The following is a 14341-nucleotide window of genomic DNA, read 5'->3' on the forward strand; positions in this document are numbered from 1 at the left end:
GGGAAGAGGTCAGTTTTCATTCCATTCCAAAGAAAGGGCAATGCCAAGAGGCCCTCAAAACTACCACACAATTACACACTCATCTCACACGCTAGTAAAGATAATGTCAATCTCTCCAGAGCCAGGCTTCAGCAATACGTGAACCAGTTGAAATTCCATTGAGATGTTCAGGTTTGCGTGGTTTCTGAAAGGCAGACAACCAGAGATCAAATTGCCAAACAACCGCTGATGGAATCATCGGAAAAAAACGCAATTAGAGTTCCAGAAAACATCTACTTTCTCTGCCTTTATTGACTATGCAAAGCCTAGTGGACTATGTTGGATCACAAGAACTGTATGAAATTTCAAAGAATGGGGAATACCAGACCACCTACCTGCCTCTTGTCGACCACCCTTACGCAGTCCGGAGCAACTGTTAGAACTGGACATGGAACAACAGATGGTTCCAAATAGGAAAAGTGTGACTACGGCCAAGGGCTGTATATTGTCTACCCTGCTCATTTAACATATAATGCGGTNGAGTACATCATAGGAAACGCTGGGCTGGAAGAAGCATAAGCTGGAATCAAGATTGCTGGGAGAAATATCAATAACCTCAGATATGCAGATGACACCACCCTTATGGCAGAAAGGGAAGAGGAACTAAAAAGCCTCTTGATGAAAGTGAAAAAGGAGAGTGAAAAAGTTGGCTTAAAGCTCAACATTCAGAAAACGAAGATCATGGCATCTGGTCCCATCACTTCATGGGAAATAGATGGGGAAAGAGTGGAAACAGTGTCAGACTTTATTTTTGGGGGCTCCAAAATCACTGCAGATGGTGACTGCAGCATGAAATTAAAAGACGGTTACTCCTTGGAAGAAAAGTTATGACCAACCTAGATAGCATATTCAAAAGCAGAGACATTACTTTGCCAACAAAGGTCCATCTAGTCAAGGCTATGGTTTTTCCAGTGGTCATGTATGGATGTGAGAGTTGAACTGTGAAGAAAGCTGAGCACCAGACAATTGATACTTTTGAACTGTGGCTGGAGAAGACTCTTGAGAGTCCCTTGACTGCAAGGAGATCCAACCAGTCCATTCTGAAGGAGATCAGCCCTGGGATTTCTTTGGAGGGAATGATGCTGAAGCTGAAACTCCAGTACTTTGGCTACCTCATGAGAAGAGTTGACTCATTGGAAAAGACTCTGATGCTGGAGGGATTGGGGGCAGGAGGAGAAGGGGGTGACAGAGGATAAGATGGCTGGATAGCATCACTGACTCGATGGACGTGAGTCTGAGTGAACTCTGGGAGTTGATGATGACAGGGAGGCCCGGTGTGCTGCAATTCACGGGTCGCAAAGAGTCGGACAGGACTGAGCGACTGTGAACTGAACTCTCCAGGGGATCTTCCCAACCCAGGATCAAACCCACGTGTCCCGCATTGCAGGCAGACGCTTTACCATCTGAGCCACCAGGTAAGCCTTCTTTAATTCAAGCAATCCCCTTAAATTTCATACCTCTGGATTTATCAGATAACAAGGAAGAGCTATTAAAAAAAAAAAACTGGAACGAAAACAAAAACACTAACATTGAATGTTAGGAAAGCAAAGGGAACTGAGCATATATGGGCCCAGGCTTTTTCTCTCATAAATTTTTAAATGTTTGACCTTGTGAATATATTACTCAAACTCTAAATTAAAAGCAACAAATGAAACTAACACCCTAAAATTTACGTACTTTAACTTCATAAGAACTTTGGGCCTTACTCTTAAAGCCTATGTAACTTTAGCATGAGCCATAATGTTAAGAAGCTTAACCGTCAGAGGTCTTCTCTCTAGTAGAGAAGGAAATAAAAACTGACACCTCAGGAGGGTGGGTTTCCTTCTTCTCCATTAAAACATATATAGATTATCTCTGAATTAGCCATGTACATGTATATATGTACACACACACTTATGTATATCACAGAATATCTTTAGTCAATAGACTAGCACATATATTCTCACTTTTATCTCACTGCTCACCATGCATTTCTGTCACAGCAAATTTAGCATTACACAGTTAGTTTGAACAGAAGAATGCTACAGAACAAGCACTCATATTTAGGGGAGGATGTGGCTTTAAATAGTATACACTATATCACAATGGCAAAAACTTTAATTCATACCTCAGTGTCTGAAAAAACTACTTCTAGACACTGGATCTCTCTTTTTTTCTCTGACCTCCAGGAAGTCTAGAGCTAGACCTGTGGTTCACTTTCAACTGTTGTAGTATTTTAAACATTTCTGTGTAGGAGTTTCACTCCTCATAGAATTTGGTACTTAATCCAAATCCGATCCAAATAGGTAAGATGCTATTTAATTTTCAGTTTCATATAAACATATTTTATAAGCAGTCTTAAAATCTTTTTTGGAATAAGAATGAATATGGAGCAGAAACAAAGTAGAACAGCAGAGAGGTCAGTGGAAAGCAGGTATTAGAAAATGAATAAAAGGTTTCTATCAGCTTTTTTTCAAAGGACAAATAAATTCACAAAGGCAATAAAATTTGTAAGAATGAACACAAACACACAAAAATCTGTTTAAGATGTTTTCTGATTCCAAGAAAACAAGCCTTATAAAACATTACCAATTTTACAGTATTATATACAAAATTTTATATCACTTAGAAAAGTTTTATTTTTCTTTATGAAAATATAAGACTTTGTTTACACTTTAAAGAAAGAATACCATTAAAATGATTATTTCTTAAAATTAGCACCTAAAGGAGTAAATATAAATTATATAGGAAATTAACTTATTAGAAATTCCTCACTTCCCTGTCATGTTAAATAAATGAAGGTTAATACTATCTTTGCAAATGTAACAAATGTTGATATAACTTGTGGCTACTAGCATTATCCAGTTTTACATAGTTATTCATAATTTCATGTTTCGCTTTTCGCCATGCCTCACAGCATGTGAACTTCCCTGACTCCTGCAGCGGAAGGATGGATTCTTAACCACTGGAACGAGGGAAGCCCTTAATTTCATGTTTAAGGTTGGCCAAACATATCAATTTTTTAACTCATAATAAACTGGTTGATTTCCAGTTTTCTTCCCTTAACTGAATTAACTAATTGCTGTAGACTTATCAGTATCAAAAATACTAAGGGAAACTTAAAATATAATCTTTTATATTAAAAATAATATCCTTTAATAGTATAGCAGAACCTGAAGGAAACAGCCTCTGCCCATAAAAATCTAATAACCAAATAATTTTGAACTTGAGTTACAAGTTAAAATTCTTAAACTCAAGGCTATCTTGTTTCTGTTCTATTTCTCTTCAAAAACAAAGCTTAACAACAAGTGTGCTTCCAAGGCCTCACACTCCAGTCTGATTTATTGCTTCAAATCAAACCCACTGCAATTAATTACTAATGCATCAATGGCACTGGAAATGACAATCAAACCCAAGAAGATAGTAGCTGTAAGGTAGCTGGAAATAGAATAGGTAGATCCAAACAGATATGACGCTATCATGACACCTGACACACCTTCTTCCTTGCTTGGTGTCCTCTGAGGCTGGGTGCTGCTTGGTTCTTCATCTTCTTGGTATTTCTGAGTAAGTCTGACAAAAAGAGCTCTCTGGACAGCAGGGAGGAGACCCAGTGCAGGCAGGGGGCCCTGGCCTGCCACATTACTGCTGCTGTCGGACCCACTCCCACGGTTAGGTGAGTCTGGAACAACTGGAGCCTGGTGCTGGGCAAAGTCACCATGCCACACCCCGTCTACAACACAACACAAAAAGACACAAGACACTGATTGAGCACAAAACTCCAGGAGACAAGGACCGCTGTGCCTTGTAAGAAACTGAGTTACAATAATATCACATTTGATTATCAGATTATTATGTAACAGTAAGCACTGTTAAATTGAAAACACATTTTAATATTTCAATTTCATCATATTTTCCTTATTTAAAACACACATGCCTTTCATGTTACTAAAGAAACATAGGACTCCAGATATTTTAAGTTAGAAATGAGTTATTTAGAAAGGTAAACTTACCACCAGAGTGACTGGGTGGCTGAAAATTATGGACAGCATGCTGTGAATAGTAATGATCATAAAACTCAGCGGGATTTTGTAAGGAATCATAGCTGGTACTGAGCTGCCTTTCACCAGGTGGGTGCGATGAGCCTGGAGAGCAGTGATTCTCTCTAGGTACTTTCATTACATGTTCTGGAAAGCCGAGCAGTGGTAAGAACCACTCATATTTGGTGGTGTCAAAGGCGTATCTGGGTTGACAAGTACTCCAGCTTGACCGTGAGGGCCCACAATTCCTGGGGGGCCAGGCAGCAAAGGTGGGCTCTGTGGCACTGGTAGGCCAGGACAGTGTCCAGGGGAGCCTGGGTGGATCACAGGACTGTTGTGTCCCTGAGACATGTTAGGGCCAGGACCTGGACTTGACCCCGAACTATAGACATGTTGAGGATGTGGGCTGCTTTCCTGAAATTGTGGTCCTGGTGGTGAGGCACTGTTATAAAATGCTGGTGGCCTGTGGACAAAAGAATAATATTTCTTAGTTCAAAGAAAAGAGACAAATAAGAACATTACATCTCTAAATAGATATTGGACCTTTGCTGACAAAGATCCGTCTAGTCAAGGCTATGGTTTTTCCAGTGGTCATGTATGGATATGAGAGTTGGACCATAAAGCAAGCTGAGTGTTGAAGAACTGATGCTTTCGAACTGTGGTGTTGGAGAAGACTCTTGAGAGTCCCTTGAACAGCAAGGAGATCAAACCAATCAATCCTAAAGGCGATCAACCCTGAATATTCACTGGAAGGAATGAAAAATTTAACTTACTTCTTTCCAATTTTATGTGCTAAATCCACAGTAGGTTTTACAACTATTTCAAAAAGAGATGGAATCTTCTTGAAATCATCAGAGAGATCTGTCTGAAAACCATCTTCAGGATCAGAAAAGGGAAAATGCTCTAGTGGGGTTGGCAGAAGTCCAACTCCTGGAGGTGGTTTGGGAAGAGGAGTTATGCCATGCTTTCTAAGTTCTTCTAATTCTCTTTCATCTTCATTTGCAGCTTCTTCAGTATTCAAACACCTAAAGATAATTGGCCAAAGATTTACTATTTCAAAACAAGCTTTCTTCCTCACATTTAAAACTGTGAAGACTTGAATAAACTAGTTTAGTTAACAGAAAAATGTAATATTAAAGTTGAAATAGATCAGAGATAGTGAACTAATTTTTTATAAAGAATATGAGGTTCAAAGAGGTAAAGGATATTTCTCAAGTAAATTAGCTTTTTTAGAGATCACATTTTGTGGTTACCAAAGGCAGAGGGTAGTACAAGTAGGAACTGGATGAAGGTACTAAAAAGATACAAACTTCAAGTTATAAGGTAAGTAAGTGCTAGTGATGTGAGGCACAACATGGTGAATATAATTAACAGCACTGTACCGTTATATATGAAATGTTAAGGGTGTTCATGGAAAAAATCTTTTCTGTTTCTTTAATTTCGTATTTATTTTGAGATAATGGATGTTTGCTAAGCTTGCAATAATTTCATGATGTATGTAAGTTGAATCATTATGTTGTACACCTTAAATTTATACAGTGTTGTATACCAATTATAGCCTAAATAAAATTGGAAAGTAAATGACATTTGAACAAGAGCTCAACAGAAAAATAAATTTATGATGGACTGGTTGAAAAAATTTGTGATGGACTGTTTTCTAATGGCAGAACAATGATAAGAACAAAAGATTCTGGTGTTTTTTTTTAAGGTTAAGGCAATTATATTATTTGCTATCATTAATAAGTAAAAGAACTATAATAGGTGCCACTAACTGCTGCTGCTGCTGCAAGCCGCTTCAGTCGTGGCCGACTCTGGTGTGACCCCACAGACGGGCAGCCCTACCAGGCTCCCCCGTCCCTGGGATTCTCCAGGCAAGAACACTGGAGTGGGCTGCCATTTCCTTCTCCAATGCATGAAAGTGAAAAGTGAAAGTGAAAGTCTCTCCAGTCGTGTCTGACTCTTAACCACCCCATGGACTGCAGCGCACCAGGCTCCTCCATCCATGGGATTTTTCAGGCAAGAGTACTGGAGTGGGGTGCCATTGCCTTCTCCAGCCACTAACTGAGCTTTTACTATTTACTAGGAGTGGTACAAAGTGTTTCATGTACATCACAACTGAATCTTATAAGAACAAAATATTCTTAATTCTTAGTCCAATATTCCTGCTTTTTCTAACACACTACATTAACGGAATAAAAACATAAAATAAGTCCTTGCTTTCTCAGCAAGAAAGTGAAGTTGCTCAGTCATGTCTGACTCTTTGCGACCCCATGGATTGTACAGACTCCTCTGGTCCATGGGATTCTCCAGGCATTAAAATATGGCTTATAAAACATGATTAAAGTCTAATGAATCTGTAATCAAGGTGCAAAAATATTACTTACTTTGTCCCAAAAGTTTCTTTGTTTCTTTAGTCAGATCATCATGTGAAAATTTACAGTTGTCTCCTTGGTAACATTTTTGCTCCACTATGATAGAACTTACATGGAAATTCATGTAAATAAAAACATTAAGGAACAGACCAAGTAAAATCAAACTCTCATGTTTTTAAAACAAAAAATACAACTGTGAAATCAATATAACTTTATTACCATATACTGTACTAAATTTTCAACAGTCACAGATTATTTCATTTTTAATTTTAAGATTAAATATTTTAAATATGCTGTTGCAGAACATTCAAAAATTTTAAGTCTCTTCTACTCTATCAGAACTAGAAAACAATTTTTAAGAGCTTAATTTTTTTGTTTTAAAAAACTTGACTATACAAACTATTATTTTTTCTGTCAGTGAAATTTATGTCTTCTATAATAGCAGAGTTAGTAATGTGGGTAATTAACATAGACTTCCGTAATAAGAGCTCTCAGTCAAGGTTTACAAATCACCTCCCAAATTACCATTGTAAATAAATTATGTCTAAAATTTAGTGCAAACTCGAGCTGTTTTCACCACTGATCAAGAAAGTCATGTTAAGGTTTCAATAGTTTGTTTGAAAGTACCATGCTAGGAAAATGTTACATATAAATAGAGCTTGGATAATTAGCTAATTCCACTAATACTTCTAAAATTTCACTTATTTACTTTCACTCATGTTTGGCTGCACTGGGCCTTTACTGTCGTGTGCAGGCTCTCTCTAGCTGTGACTGGGGGCTGCTCTCTAGCTGTGGGCACAGTCTTCCCACTGCACTGGCTTCTCCTGTTGCTGAGCACAGGCTCTAGGGTGTGCAGGCTTAAGTGGTAGCAAAGCATGGGGCGCAGTAGTTGTGGCATACTGGCTTAGTTGCCCCACAGCATGTGGAATCTTCCTGGAACAGAGATTGAAACTGTGTCCCCTGCCTTGGCTGGTGGATTCTTTTTTGTTAGTTACATCAATTTTATTTTTTTTAATTGGAGGATAACTGGTTTACAGAATTGGGTTAGTTTCTGCCATACATGAACATGAATCAGCCACAGGTATACATTATGTCCGCTCCCTCTCCAACCTCTCTCCCACCTCCCTCCCCATCCCACCCTTGATTGTCACAGAGCACCAGGTTGGATCTCCCTGTGTCACACAGCAAATTCCCACTGGCTCTCTATTTTACATATCATAGTGCATGTATTTCTGTGTTACTCTTTCAATTTGTCCCTCCCTCTCCTTCCCCTGCTGTGTTTACAAGTCTGTTCTCTATGTCTGTGTCTCCATTGCCTTGTAAACAGGTTCATCAGTACCATCTTTCTAGATTCCATATATATTTGTTTCTCTCTTTCTGAATTACTTTACTCTGTATTCATCCACCTCATTAGAACTGACTCAAATGAGTTCCTTTTTATGGCTGAGTAATATTCCACTGTGCATATGTACCACAACTTCTTTATCCATTCATCTGTCAATGGACATCTAGGTTGCCTTCATGCCCTAGCTATTGTAAGTAGTGCTGCAGTGGACACTGAGGTTTCTTCAATAACCATTTTTTAAAAATTGAAGTATAGTCAATTTACAATGTCATGTAAGTTTCAGGTATACAGCAAAGTGATTCAGTTATACATACATACATATATATATATATATATATATATATATACTCTCAAGAAAACAATTTTTTAAAGTAAAAATGGCTATAGCTATTTATAATGGCTATAGTATAATTTAATTATGTAAACTCTGTTACTTTACACAATAAAACAAAATACAGAGCAAATAAATTTTGAGCAAATGTTTATATCTATGAAGAAAATAAAGGAGTCTGATATTGTCATGTTAAAGTTAAATATCCCAACAATCAAAACCACAAACTAATCTTAAAATTTTGGAGACAAAGATCTAAAGGAAATAGTAAGTCTAGAAGTATAGTGAAAAATATACCATTTCAGCTGGTATATGTTCGGAGAATTTCTGAGTAGTTTTTGGAAATTTATTACTGAAATCATCACACTGATAAGGTCAAGAAAGAAAAATAATGTGATTATCTTAGCAGATACAAAGGACAACTGATAAAATTCAAGTTTTTTTATATTAAAATCTTAGTAAAATAAGGATATATATTAGATGTTGTTGTTTAGTCTGAGTCATGCTCGACTCTTTGCAACCCCATGGACTGTAGCCTGCTAGGCTCCTCCGTCCATGGAATTCCCAGGCAAGAACACTGGAGTGGGTTGCCATTTCCTTCCCCAGGAGATCTTCCTGACCCAGGGATTGAACACAAATCTCCAGGCATATTCTTTACTACTGAGACACCTAGGAAGCTGAAGAATTTATATACTTAACTTGATTTTTTTAAAAATCAATCTTAAAATTGTAGCCACAAGCCAAAGCAAAAGGGCATTACCCTTGAAACATGTTTTATGCTTCACAATCCCTATTATTTAACATTTTTCTGGAAGTGCAGCCAATACTATTAAAATTGTCATGCCACAGATGGCATGACTATGGAGAAAACATAAGAACAGATGAGAAGATTTCAGAAACTGTTCAATAAGGTGTCTGGTTTCTAAAGAAATACATTAAATCTTTAAAAAATTTTGTTTGAATAAGACAAATTTATTATAACATTTTGATACAAAAGGAGTATTTGCCCTTAGTAAGTATCAAACATACTACTACAGAGCAGAATGGTCAGATAGCACAAGGTATAATGATATATTACAGAAACAAAACTATGCTCGCTGAAAACTTAGAATATGGGCAGGTGACCTCTTAAATCTGTGAAGAGGAGACGATGAACTAACCATTTGGAAAATAATAAGGTCTTTACCAAAGGAAATGTTTTATATATATATTTAAATTATTTTTAACTAAAGGATAATTGCTTTACAAGTTGTTTTTCACACATCAACACAAATCATATATATATATGGACCATATACAGTGAAATGCCACATGGGTAGAGGCAGGAATACAATTTAAATGTATCAGAAGTAGGGAAGAATATACAGGGTAGTGCTTCTCATTTGGTGGTAAGATTTGACAGTACTTAACTTTATAATTCCCAACAATGATAATTTATTACTTATGAACCCAAGTAAATAGTAATTAAGTCACAAAATAAATATGTTGCCAACTCCTTCAGAAAACACAGCCTCTTGAAATACTTATAAATATTATTTAAAATACGTTTATTGCAGATTTTTTTTTCCAAAAGGAAGCTATTTCATTTCCCTAAAGAGAAAAACTCAGTTGACCTTCTGAAGTGCAAAGGCTGAAGAGATCTGGTTTACATAATGTGTTATTTTAAACTTAAAACCAAACTAGGCTTTCTAGATTGTACTTAAGATTTTTAAAGCCTCAATGACACTTGAAAACTGCAATATTTTGGTTAACATTTTTAATAAAGGATATTATGCATATAAATGCAGTTCTCTCCTTTGGTACAATATCCTTGTAAATAAAATTTGCAGATCTCTTTCCTCTTCTCCAACTCTGCATCATGATCAAATTTACATTGATCTCCCTGTTCACAAAAAAAGAGAAAAAAAAGTAACCATTGAGTTGAATTTTCTCTGTGGTGTTTCATGGTAGAACCATGGTCATATCTCCAATCTTTAAATAATGAGCTCACAGTAATTGAAACAATCCCTTAGAATTCTTGCCCAGGATAGTGGAGGTGGCTTTGGGCGGAGAGGCAGAACAGTGAACATGACCTCAGAAGACACTGCTTGGCTCCAGCACTCACCATTTCTGGCTGAGCTACTCTGGGGACTCATTTAACCTGTTGGTTTGACCATGATTAAAATGAAAATAATAACAGTAACTGAACTTTACTGCATCATTGTAAACATGAAAACATTTAATATTAGTAAGACAATTTGAAGAGCACGTGCCACATAGCATCATGTGTCAGTAAAATAAAAACTGATTTCAACAAGCTATATTATTGTCCCAGAATATAATTATATGAGTTCTGATATACAGTATTCAATGCAAGATCCACTCTGAAGAACTAATTTTATTCCAACTATATGAGAAAACACTCACCACCCCCTAAAATGACCTTAAATTTTAGAGATTATTTCAGAAGTTAAAACGATTTATGATACCCCTATAAATTTACCTTAATACATCTCCCTTCCAGAAAGTATTTACAGATTTGTTTTCCTTTATGTTCCACTGTATGTTGATTAATAAATTCCTGAGTCATAATCTTCCATTTTTTCCCTGGTTTACTATACTGCAAGAAAAAAATTTACTTAAATAAAACATATGAAGTATTAAAAAAGACATTAAAATTCATACTAAAATGGATCTAGAAAGCAGTACATATTGATTATTAAAAGTGGTTAAGACTGAACATTATGATGCTATTTATTTATCTGAAGAGAGGCGATGCACACAAGCATGCTTTTAGAAAACTGCTTACGATACTGGTAGTTGCAAAGAACCCTATCTCTAATTCAATGAAGACATCTAACTACGTTTTTCAAAATAAAATTGTGAAAATTTTAAACTTAATAATAACACTCAGTTTTGGCGAAGACACAATAAAAATATGCACTTTCACGTACAGTTGGTAGAAAACTTAAAATATTGATATTGTTTGACACAAAATTTGTACTTTTCAGCACAAAATTCTGAAGGAATTACCAGGAAGGCACATGAAGATTTATCCACAAAAATGACCATTGCAGAATTATTTACAAGTAAAACAAACAAAACCACGAAATACTCTATGTATCTAAAACTAGAACACAAAAAAACACACTATGGTACATATAGAATATTATAAAGTCATTTAAAAAATCATCAGATGGAAAGACAATCTGGGGACACCGAATGTTCACAATACCTTACCAAGTGAAAAAGTGATCTGAGTTTATAATAATAAAGACAAAGAAAAAAACAACTAAAAGAATATACCCCTACCTTTAAGAGTTGTGTATCTCTAGATGAATTTCTAAAATGTTATAGATTGTTTGCATGTGTGGTTATTTTGTATTTTCTTTAGGGAAAAAAATTGAGGATATATTACCTTTAACTTTTAAACTTAAAAATTAAGAAAACCTAGTATATGATAGGAAATCTCACAGCCCTACTTGCTTTCCTTAGTTTTTCTCAGGCCCCTATTCAACTTTTGCTGCAAGTATAAGAAGGCTGAGTAACAACAAAGTATGAGCTCTATGAAAGAGCACTGCTTTTCAAGCTCCTAGCAGGCACAGTGCCTTTCACACTGTAGGAGGTTCATAACTATTTACATTTCTGAATTGATATCAGTTTTCTCTTTTCCCTCAATGTGCTAGACAATGGAGAACAAAGCACAATCTACTGAAATCTCTCATAGCAAACACCTGAGGCAATAGAGAGGTAAAGTTAAATCTGATCCTCAGTGCTCACAACTGATGAATGATAGAATTCATTCATTCAATAATCCACCTGATTTCTGGAGGAAAAAAAAAAAGTATCAGAATACCAGGAAAACATAATCTTTGAGTTTCTTTTAAAAAAGTATTTATAGGTACACACATATATACATATATATATACACACATACACACACACGTGTGTGTATCCCATGAAAACTCAAAGAAACTCATTATACTCTACTCTGATAGGATCATTTTAAATGTCTTCAGTTCAGTCGTTCAGTCGTGTCAAACTCTTTGTGACCCCGTGAACTGCAGCACGCCAGGCCTCCCTGTCCATCACCAACTCCTGGAGTCCACCCAAACCCATGTCTATCGAGTCGGCGATGGCATCCAACCATCTCATCCTCTGTCGTCCCCTTCTCCTCCTGCCTTCAGTCTTTCCCAGCATCAGGGTCTTTTCCAATGAGTCAGCTCTCAGCATCAGGTGGCCAATGAACACCCAGGGCTGATCTCCTTCAGAATGGACTGGTTGGACAACCTTGCAGTCCAAGGACTCTCAAGAGTCTTCTCCAGCACCACAGTTCTAAAGCACTGATTCTTCAGCACTCAGCTTCTTTATAGTCCAACTCTCACATCCACACATGACTACTGGAAAAACCATAGCCTTGCCTAGACGGACCTTTGTTGACAAGTAATGTCTCTGCTTTTTAATATGCTGTCTAGGTTGGTCATAACTTTCTTTCCAAGGAGTAAATGTCTTTTAATTTTATGGCTACAATCACCATCTGCAGTGATTTTGGAGCCCAAAACATAAAGTCAGCCACTGTTTCAACTGTTTCCCCACCTATTTGCCATGAAGTGAAGGGACCAGATGTAATGATCTTAGGTTTCTGAATGTTGAGCTTTAGGCCAACTTTTTCATTCTCCTCTTTCACTTTTATTAAGAGGCTCTTTACTTCTTCTTTGCTTTCTGCCATAAGGGTGGTGTCATCTTCATATCTGAGGTTAGTGATATTTCTCCCAGCAATCTTGACTCCAGCTTGTGCTTCTTCTAGCCCAGCATTTCTCAGGATGTACTCTGCATATACATTAAGTAGGCAGGGTGACAATATACAGCCTTGACGTACTCTTTCTCCTATTTGGAACCAGTCCATTACTCCATATCCAGTTCTAACTGTTGCTTCCTGACCTGCATATAGGTTTCTCAAGAGGCAGTTCAGGTAGTCTGGTATTCCCATCTCTTTCAGAATTTTCCAGTTTATTGTGATCCACCCAGTCAAAGGCTTTGGCATAGTCAATAAAGCAGAAATAAATGTTTTAAACCTACATAAATTTTATTTACAAACATTTTCTATTTCTATAGGAAGCTGCCATAAGCCTCTTATCCTTATCCATCAGGGGGCAGACAGAATGAAAATCACTATCACGGAAAACTAATCAAACTGATCACATGGACCACAGCCTTGTCCAACTCAATGAAACTATAAGCCATGCCGTGTAGGGCCTCCCAAGATGGATGGGTCATGGTGGAGAGTTCTGTCAAAACGTGGTCTACTGGAGGAGGGAATAGCAAACTATTTCAGAATTCTTGCTTGAGAATCCCATGAACAGTATGAAAAGACAAAAAGATATGACACTGAAAAATGAACTCACCAGGTCAGTAGGTGCCCAATATGCTCCTGGAGAAGAGTGGAGAAATAACTTCAGAAAAAATGAGGCAACAGAGCCAAAGCAAAACAATGGCCATCTGTGGATGTGACTGGTGATGGAAATAAAGTCTGATTCTGTCAAGAACAATACTGCATAGGAACCTGGAATGTTAGGTCCATGAATCAAGGCAAACTGCAAGTGGTTAAACAGGAGATGGCAAGAGTGAATATTGACATTTTAGGAATCAGTGAAATAAAATGAACTGGAATGGGTTAATTTAATTGAGATGATCATTATAACTACAACTGTGGCCAAAGATGCCTTAGAAGAAATGGAGTAGCCCTTGTAGTCAACGAAAGAGTCTGAAATGCACTACTTGGATGAAATCTCAAAAACAACAGAATGATCTCTGTTCATTTCCAAGGTAAACCATTCAATATCACAGTAATCCAAGTCTATGCCCCAACCACTAATGCTGAAGAAGCTGAAGTTGAATGGTTCTATGAAGACCTACAAGACCTTTTAGAACTCACACGAAAAAAAAAAAAAAAAAGCTGTCCTTTTCATCATAGGGGACTGGAATGCAAAAGCAGGAAGTCAAGGTACACCTGGAGTAACAGGCAAGTTTGGCCTTAGAGTACAGAATGAGGCAGGGCAAAGGCAAACAGAGTTTTGCCAAGACAACGCACTGGTCATAGCAAACACCCTCTTCCAACAAACAAGAGAAGACTCTACACATGGACATCACCAGATGGTCAATACTGAAATCAGACTGATTATACTCTTTGCAGCCAAAGATGGAGAAGCTCTACACAGTCAGCAAAAACAAGACCGGGAGCTGACTGTGGCTCAGATCA

The 14341-nt window shown here is 37.1% G+C and overlaps 1 protein-coding gene across 1 annotated transcript in view; it reads right to left on the bottom strand.

Annotated features, from left to right (window-relative positions):
- Positions 3336-14341, bottom strand: part of ZC3H6 (zinc finger CCCH-type containing 6) — a 63425-nt gene continuing 52419 nt past the window's right edge. The window contains 8 exon segments of the mRNA XM_018054798.1: positions 3336-3748; positions 4029-4214; positions 4217-4518; positions 4829-5080; positions 6436-6515; positions 6517-6551; positions 9874-9985; positions 10586-10702. Coding sequence (XP_017910287.1) covers positions 3360-3748; positions 4029-4214; positions 4217-4518; positions 4829-5080; positions 6436-6515; positions 6517-6551; positions 9874-9985; positions 10586-10702 — 1473 coding nt within the window. The 3' untranslated portion in view covers positions 3336-3359.

The sequence above is a fragment of the Capra hircus genome, chromosome 11, assembly GCF_001704415.2.
Source record: "Capra hircus breed San Clemente chromosome 11, ASM170441v1, whole genome shotgun sequence".
Taxonomy (NCBI): Eukaryota; Metazoa; Chordata; class Mammalia; order Artiodactyla; family Bovidae; genus Capra; species Capra hircus.